Source organism: Azolla caroliniana, unplaced genomic scaffold (genome assembly GCF_043228905.1).
Source record: "Azolla caroliniana isolate FFs.n. ecotype wild unplaced genomic scaffold, voAzoCaro1.0.p SCAF_9, whole genome shotgun sequence".
NCBI lineage: Eukaryota > Viridiplantae > Streptophyta > Polypodiopsida > Salviniales > Salviniaceae > Azolla > Azolla caroliniana.
In genome coordinates this window covers 813450-821704 of record NW_028230444.1, presented here as the reverse complement: position 1 = coordinate 821704, position 8255 = coordinate 813450, and the positions used below count along the sequence as shown (strand labels likewise).

The window sequence follows — 8255 nt, the reverse complement described above, 5'->3', positions numbered from 1 at the left end:
CACAAGATTTACATAAGTTATATTGGTGGTTGGAAGCGCATGAGAAGGTTGTATTGCAATAATTAGTGTGCTAATTAAATTGGGGATTTGCCCATATTAGCATTGGGTAAAGGTACTAGATGGTGTTGATGAAGGAGATGTCAGATGTCTTACATACATAGCAGAAAGTAGTGTCAACGCATCATACTCATAATCCACCTATCATGTTGTCCACTAGCATCACTACTACAACACAAGAATAAATTTTCTTTCAAATGCAATATCTTACTAGTACATTTGCTCCTCGCTGACTTTAGTTAATCTTCTGTATGAACACAAATGCCATAATTAGTGAATGCAGCAATGTGAAACACTATTGTGGCATTGTACACCTTTCTTTTCTGAGTCAAACCCGACTACAATGTATCAAAAGAACCAACATTTTAACATTGTAATCATAACCTCAAGTATAAAAATATCAGCTTTTAAATTTTAGATATCAAAATAAAGGAAAGGATTGGCATTTCAATTGGAATCCTAAAGGACCATTTTACGCCATACACCTCTGCAGAAAACAAAATTAATAATAATGCCTACATGATAGGTTATATACACATATGTGATACCGTATCAACTCCAATGATGGGGTTACTGTTTCCTGCTAGTTATGCTTTGTTTTTTTAACATATCGCATCATCAAGAAAAGCTTGTTTGTATACAAGGCCAACGTATCCAAAAATATGTAAAACAAAAATAGTACATGATACAGAAAATAAGGAATGATTTTATTTGTGCTTTCAGGCAGGAGACTCTGTTAGTTTTTATACTAAAGCCACATTGCAAACTCTGGTCCCACCCTTGCTCTTTCCATCGTTTGTAAATTATCTGCCTACACATGCTGTCCATCTGAATATAAGACTTGGTAGCATGCATGGAGTATGTAAAATCTCTCTTCTAAGCCTAAGGCTCTTTCTTTTAATGTGTTTCTTTTCTATATCAAAAGATCACAAAAGCTGGACTGATACTTGTGTCCATCCTTTTCTCTTCTTCATTAACCCTCTTCATTGTTCCTCTAGCTTAGTTCAATGCAAAGTTCCAGTTACTTCTCGACTCTAAGATGTCATGATTGTCATTTCTATCCCAGCCGTCGAGAGCATGTTGTCCCTTAGCAATGGTGTGTCCATCCATCATACTAAGAGGCATTATTGTACCTGTGCCCATACTTCTCCTCATGAGCTCTTGATCCACAAACACAACAATTACTGTGATATCATCATGGAAGTGGCGCCGAACCCCCCTCTGGATCTTCTTCAGATCCGCATACCTTACCTCTCGCTTCTTGGCTGCCTCTCGTAAGGCAGCTTTTATAAGCTTTCTTGCTACACCCTGATAACCACAATCAACATGAGTCTGAATAGATCATGTCATCTGTTGATTTATGCAAGATAATGTGGAATTATCACACAATCTTGATTTGGATGTCCATAGGCCCATTTGCATATCCATAGCTTAGTTGATGTAGAGTCTGGATACTGGACTGGACCTAGGAGTTATTGCCATAGCTAGCATTATCTATCCAAAAACCCTAGGTCTAGTATACTGAGTCCAGACGTGTATGAACAAATAGGATTATATCTGTTTATGGGCAAAAAGCAATGGAATATACATGCAAATGGGCCTCCCCTTGGCAATCATAATCAGTTGAATGAATTTCAAATAAATAAACTTGATTAGGAGTCAATATTAAGGCTAGAGATACTCATTTGCATGTGGGTGGATTTTTCCATGCAGTAGAGTCCAAGCATAGGGGTTATATCTATTAAAACTTGGTCCATCTCAAGAGTCCAGACCATAGCTATCCCCAAACTCCACATGCTCCATCTCTACCCTTAATATGTGAGTCCTATCAAGGTTATCGATGTGCATACACATATGTTTACTTCAACAATTTTATTGAAAGAAATGATCATTGAACCATACCCTGTGTGGATGATTGTTCACTATGTCAACGGCTTCTTCATTGCTCAGATGTTCCCATAAACCATCAGATGCGAAAATCAAAAAGCGGTCATTCGGCTGAAGATCATGCACTAAAATAGTAGGTTCTGCACTGAGAACAGGACGCAAAAGTGGTTCTGTTACACGAAACCGTGCATAGAGTGGTTCTCTATTGAATTCTTGCTTCTTCAAATACATATCACCAATAGACCTTGAGACCTGCATGTATCTTTATAATTTAAATCAGGATTGAGCAATGTTTATAAATGGTAATGATGACATGCAGACTTGTCACTTCTAATAAGCTAAATGAAAATATGCACATGTCGTATCTTTAAGCTTTTTGTGAGGTCTAAGTACATGAGAATGATGTCCTGACTTCTGGTAACAGTCGCATCTCATTCATATTTAATAGAATTATGTTATGAAAAAATAACCCATTAAAAAATTGTTGCACACCATTTTTTATGTTTTTTAATAACCGTGCAGGTTTCTTCTACTTAACGTTATTTGATTTCGAGAAACTTGGAGTTTTCCTAAATATTTGGATTTATAGTGCGTTTTAAGGTATTTATATCCATGACTTTCTTGGCATATGATGCAGTACTGTAGAGCCATGTTCCACTAAGATTTAATAGCATTGAATCATAGTGGGCCATGAGCCATGTCATGTGTAGATTGTTTATTATACACCTAGCTAATTCATTAAGTGATATAAACTGATCTAAAATTCTTGCAATTGCAACAGCTTCATGGAGAGAGGTTCTCTCAATCAATCACTAAAATGCCAGTGGAAATTTTGAACTTGCCTATGGAAGGCAGAGACTTTGCTGGTTAAAAGAAAGAAATTTCTCAAACACATCAGGTGCACATCAGGGACAAGTGACAGAAGGAAAAGAGAGAGACTAGGAGAGAACCTGAATAATGCCCTTAACACGCCAAACTCCATGGCGTAGCAAAACAACATGTGGATCATCAGGATGAAGGGCTTTCAGTTCTTCACGTATTGCCTCAATTGCGACATTATGTTCAGTTGTCAACTGCAGAGCTGTTGCCGCTCCTGTCGCTTTGTACACGCTTCCCAACACTGCACGGGAATCCCCAAGATTAGCAATATAAATCCTCCCATCGCAAATAACACCAAGCAGGCAGCAAGATCCGACAGACGCGAGTTGCGGATTCGTAGGCCATGCATCAACAACCACCGCCTCAAACTCCTTTTCAGTCGCATCGACTGCCATCCGAATAACTGTTTCTGACATGCCACCCATCTCCGAGGCAAACCCTAGAATTCAGGACCATGAATGAACATCGATGAAATGTTAAGAATAACATTCTAGAATATGAATGAAATATGCGCAAATCTTTCCATATCTCAACATGAATGAAATGCTACAATGAAAACACTATAGCATGAATGAAATCAAACAACATCTCAAAAGATGGGGGTTTCTTTGTAGAACATTCTATGTGAACATTAGTGATATTTAGGCATGCCTTAAATCTTGACAGGGATTTATTTGTACAACATTTTGGATGAACATGAACGAACCCTTGAGTACCATTTCGTCATAACATCAACGAAATTTGTGCAACATCTCACCTCAGGTTTTCTCTACATGGATGAAATTTTAGGAGCATTTCAACTCTAAGATAATGAAAATATGAGTGAAATTGGGAGAAACATTTCATCTTAAAATGAATGTAAAAAATTGACCTACATATCACGATTTATCTTCCATGCACAAATTGTTGAGGAATGTTTTCGCTCGTCAGGAACAAAAAGGAAAATTTGCGCAGCATTTAACATTAACTTGAATGAAATTTTGACCAAGTTGTCAGCTCAATGTGAACGAAAATTCGAAGAATGTTTCATCTCAATATGAATGAAACTTTGAGCAACATAAATGAAATTAGAAAAACGTTTCATCTCAATATCAGTGTAAATTTGAGCACCTTTCTCGTATTGAATGATATTTTTAGCAAAATTTTACATCAGCATGAAGGAAAATTATGAGCAATCTGTCATCTCAACATGAAGAAAATATCCAAGAAACAAAAAGCTCACCACTATCATCGTCATCATCAGGGAAAGGTAATGATAAAGTTGAAGAGAAAGAACTACGGAAAAATAAATACAATAACGAACAGATGCCAAGGAGTGACAGCAACGAAGGAAAAGTAAAGAAGAGCAGCACAAACATCAAGATCAAAGAACAAAGAGGAAGAAACAAGAACAAGAAACTTACTTGTGAGATGAGGGAAGAGGCGATCTTGAATGAATCGTGAAGCCTCAGGCCCGCCATGTCCATCATAGATACCTATGAAGACACCTCCGAAAGGCGGTGAAGCTTCCACTTGGAAACAGTCCTCATTCAGCTGATTCGCTTGGAGAGAAGCAGAAGAGAAGTCACCGTAGCCATGGCGACCTATGTCCTGTGCAGATAAGAGATCACTCTGAGCATCATTTCCATACTCTGCTGCTGCTCGCCAGCAAGAAGACACAAATCGAACTATACTCGCTAGCATCCCTCATTATCTCATCCAAACGCCTCTTCTGTTGTTGGGAAGGCCGACATTGATTGAAAAGGAAAGAACCAAAGCACAAAAAGAGAGAGTGAGGGAGAAGGAGAGAACCTAACTTGCAGTAGAAGAGAAAAAATATGTCGTTTCTTGATCTGCGGATCAGGAGAAAAAGAAGGCAAAATTTCTGTTCGAAACGTGGAATTTCTGAAAAAAGAAGTATCCAAGTTTCTGCTCAAAACTAAGGATCTCTAAAGAAAAACGAAGAATAAGGTAAATTTCCCGATAGATATGATCTGCTCTGACGAAGGTAAATTCAAAGTTTCTGATCAAAACGCGTTATTCCTGAATTGATCTAGCAGGAAACCCTAACATCACAGAAGAAGATAGATTCCAAGAAGAAGAGGAGGAAGAAGAAGAAAGCCGAAATTTCTAATCGAAAGGAGCGATTTCCCCGAGTCGATCAAGCACTGAAAAGACGGAAAAAGGCGTGCTGCAGTTCGGGGGAGAGAGAGAGAGAGAGAGAGAGAGGACTATAGGAAAAGATCTTCGATCTGATGAAGAGGAGCTCGAAATGTGCGCGAGGCTATGAAAGCTTCAAGCACAGACAGACAGAGAAGGCAAGCAGTGGCGAGAAGAGGGTAACCGAAAGGGAGGGAGGGAGAGGAAGGAGTCAGGTCTGGTCAGGTCAGTTCAGTTTGTATGCAGAAAATGTCATCCCCATCCATTCTCTCTCTCTCTCTCTCTCTCACACACACACAGAAGAAGAAAAAGAAGAAACGAATGAAGAATTGGGAGACCCAAAAATCAAAAACAAAAAAGCTTTCCATTGTTCTCTACTTTTTTCCCTTCCCTTACAACATGAATGAAAAAGGACAGCAACGAAGAAAGAAGGAAGCTTTGGACATCACCACCACCATTTTTTGCTTTTCTTCTTCTCTTTCTGTTTTTTTTTTGTCCACGCACTCTCACTTAAGTGTCCATATCCTCACATACGCAAGTCATTCTGCCCCTACCTGCTCTACGTCTTTTCCGTGCCGCCTCATTGCTCTCTGTGTCGATGACCTTCATCCCATGTGGCTCAATCCCTTTCCATCTATATCCATGCTGCTAATGCTATCTCATGTACTCGGCTAAAATACCACCTCGCTCGCTCCCTTCCATCCTATCAAGTCTCATAACTCACCCTCAAAATCCAGGTTTGGTCCTCAGATTGTCTCTCTCTCCTCGCCTCTTTAAGTGCAACGTCGCACGCTTGGATTCGAAGTTTCATCGTTGATTCGACTTCATCTAAGGTCATGTTTGTGACTTGGATACTTAATCTCTGTTTGCTATGTCTTGCGGTTAAAGGAATGTCTTCTTGGTTGCCTCAAAATTCCACGTCTATGTTGAACATACATGGTGCCACTCTCATCGATTCCTTGTGGTGCCATAAGTTACTTGGGCTCCTTTTGACCTCTCGTCAAAATCCTATGTTACATTATTTAGTAGGTTTAGTTGTGCCATATGATTTATAACATTGTTCATTGTCAATGTGTCCATTTCATCATATCCTACAATAAAATGCCTTTCATTCCATTTCCTCGTCAAGTCTCCTATGTCGTCTCTTTTAGTGCCATGGATATATGTACTAGAATCTCTATCTATGGTCACATTTAATTTACATCTACATATATGCAACCGTGAGTCATCCCCATATTCCAATGCCTCCGTGGAGAGCTCATTCAACTTGCTCATGGGTACATCAATTAGTTTTGGGTCAAATCGAAACTTTGTTGCATATTCAACCTTGTTGTGCCTATTTTGATGGCTTAAGTTGTTTTTACCTTTCATTTGTTGACCCAATTAACAAAAGGTGCATTAGTGGCTTTGCCTCCAAAAGCTACAACACTTTCTTGGCTTCGCATATGCATTCAATCAAACGTTAATGGCTAATTTGTTGCATTGTCTCAACTTCGCTCTTCCCTCTCATAGTTCGCATTGGATTTCAAAGTTTTCTAATACACTCTTGATGCACATTAGGGTCTTTTCACTTTCCCTCATGTTACATGTGGCATGCTAAGAGGGTCATTGAGGGATATTTATGTGCGTTGATGATTCCACTTAGTCACATATGCATATGCATATACAATTTGTTGAGTGTCCCTATTGTCATGTATGGTTGTTTGCATGTGTGTTTGTGTCGTGTACTCCTATTGTTTTCATCTCCCATGCCTAGATATTTCTCTCTTTAGAATCATTTCGTTTGATGAGTTTTGTGAGTAGTGTTCATTGGATGTATTAAAGAGATTGATGTTGTTATTGGTGTTCGCGTTGAAAGAATTCAACAACGAAAAATTAAGAATCTCAAAAAATGTTATTGACCGAATAAGGTCCAAGACAAACTCATTGGAACCCTTGATTTGTAATGTTTAGAAGAGGCACACCATTTATTGTATTTGAGTTAGGTTACGGGGATATCGTCTTCATCGAGTGGCATGACAAGAAAGCGTTGTGACTTAAAACAACAACTCTACCGCATAATAGTAAGTATAGTTCTTTGCAATTTAGTTAGTTACCAATAACGAGTTTAGTAGTCAAGGATGCCAATTATTGGGACGAGGTGACTAGATTGCTATCCACCATTGCATTGAAGAAGCCTTTCTTATCTTCACGAAAGTTCTCTTACCGTGTTTTAAGCTTGGTGTTTCAAATGGTATGGAACCTTAGTCCTTAGTGCATAAACTTTGAGTCAAATGCAAAATATTTTTGTAATGACTATTACAATCACATTGGTAATTTATTGTCCATATTATTATTCATCAAATTGTTTATAATTCATTATGGTTGTTTCTGATTTCAATACTTGAGACTTTGTCAAGGGTGTATGTACATGACATAATGTTGAGGTCATTAAGACTTCACAATAGAAATATATTACGTGAGAATTGGAAACTTAACTCAACATAGTTGAGGAATGTGAATGACTAGAGATGTTATACATAGGAACACATGTTCTTGAAAACAGGAAGAAATCACCCAAGTCTCACACACACACACACACACACATATATATAAGAAACTTCACAGAATAAGTTAGAAACTTCATCGATTTATTTCTTAGTTTTCGTCTTACTATAGAAGACCATGTGCACATATCCCAGAGTTGGCAAATTTAGCTTAAGTTCGACGTGGTTCGAAGGTTCTTATTTAGTTCCCTTCAAAGTGTGTAGTAGGTAAGACATGAGTGTCAACTTATTTCATAGTTTTCGTCTCATTAAAGAAAACTTGGGGCACATATTCCGAAATGGCCAAAGTTACGTTAAGGGCTACTTGGTTTAAAGATTCTTGTCTAGTTTGCACTAAGAGAAGGTGTTTAGATGTGCTCAAAGGTTGTTCATAAAAAGGTAAGGAATCATTGAAGCATATGAGTGTGCACACATCATCGTATCTGTTAAGTTATTCTAGGTCACTTGAACTGAGATTGAAGTGCTACTTAATACGAGGTGAAGAATGATTTACAAAGGCAACATCTTAATGAATAGATTGCTCGTTGAGTAATTTCAGGACATTTTATTATCAACTTCAAATATGATAATGACTAATTTTCAAGGTGAACTTAACCGATTAATTTAAAGAGCAAATATTGATGGAATGTAACCTTAAGATCATAATTTCCTTGTTATCCTTGAGAAGAAGGATGTAAGTAAATTTTGATGGAGAAAATTCAACAAGAGGATAAATGTTTTGAAGTGCATCGTATTATATGCCGAAAA

General features: G+C 38.0%; 1 protein-coding gene across 1 annotated transcript; it reads right to left on the bottom strand.

Annotated features, from left to right (window-relative positions):
- Window positions 1-545: 545 nt before the first annotated feature.
- LOC147859713 (putative protein phosphatase 2C 46) lies at window positions 546-5141 on the bottom strand. Its single transcript, XM_087324228.1, has 4 exons — window positions 4227-5141; window positions 2895-3262; window positions 1960-2196; window positions 546-1365 (listed from the first exon to the last, which is right to left on the bottom strand). Exons 1-4 carry the CDS (start codon window positions 4504-4506, stop codon window positions 1057-1059), a joined length of 1194 nt encoding a protein of 397 aa, XP_087180354.1. The 5' UTR covers window positions 4507-5141; the 3' UTR covers window positions 546-1056.
- Window positions 5142-8255: the final 3114 nt, after the last annotated feature.

Coding starts and splice junctions, on each gene's coding strand:
- LOC147859713 (XM_087324228.1), bottom strand. CDS start 4,506: ATGCTAGCGAGTATAGTTCGATTTGTGTCTTCTTGCTGGCGAGCAGCA. Junction 2,197..2,894: donor GTGTTAAGGGCATTATTCAG/GTTCTCTCCTAG, acceptor AGATACATGCAG/GTCTCAAGGTCTATTGGTGA. Junction 1,366..1,959: donor TGAACAATCATCCACACAGG/GTATGGTTCAAT, acceptor TGTGGTTATCAG/GGTGTAGCAAGAAAGCTTAT.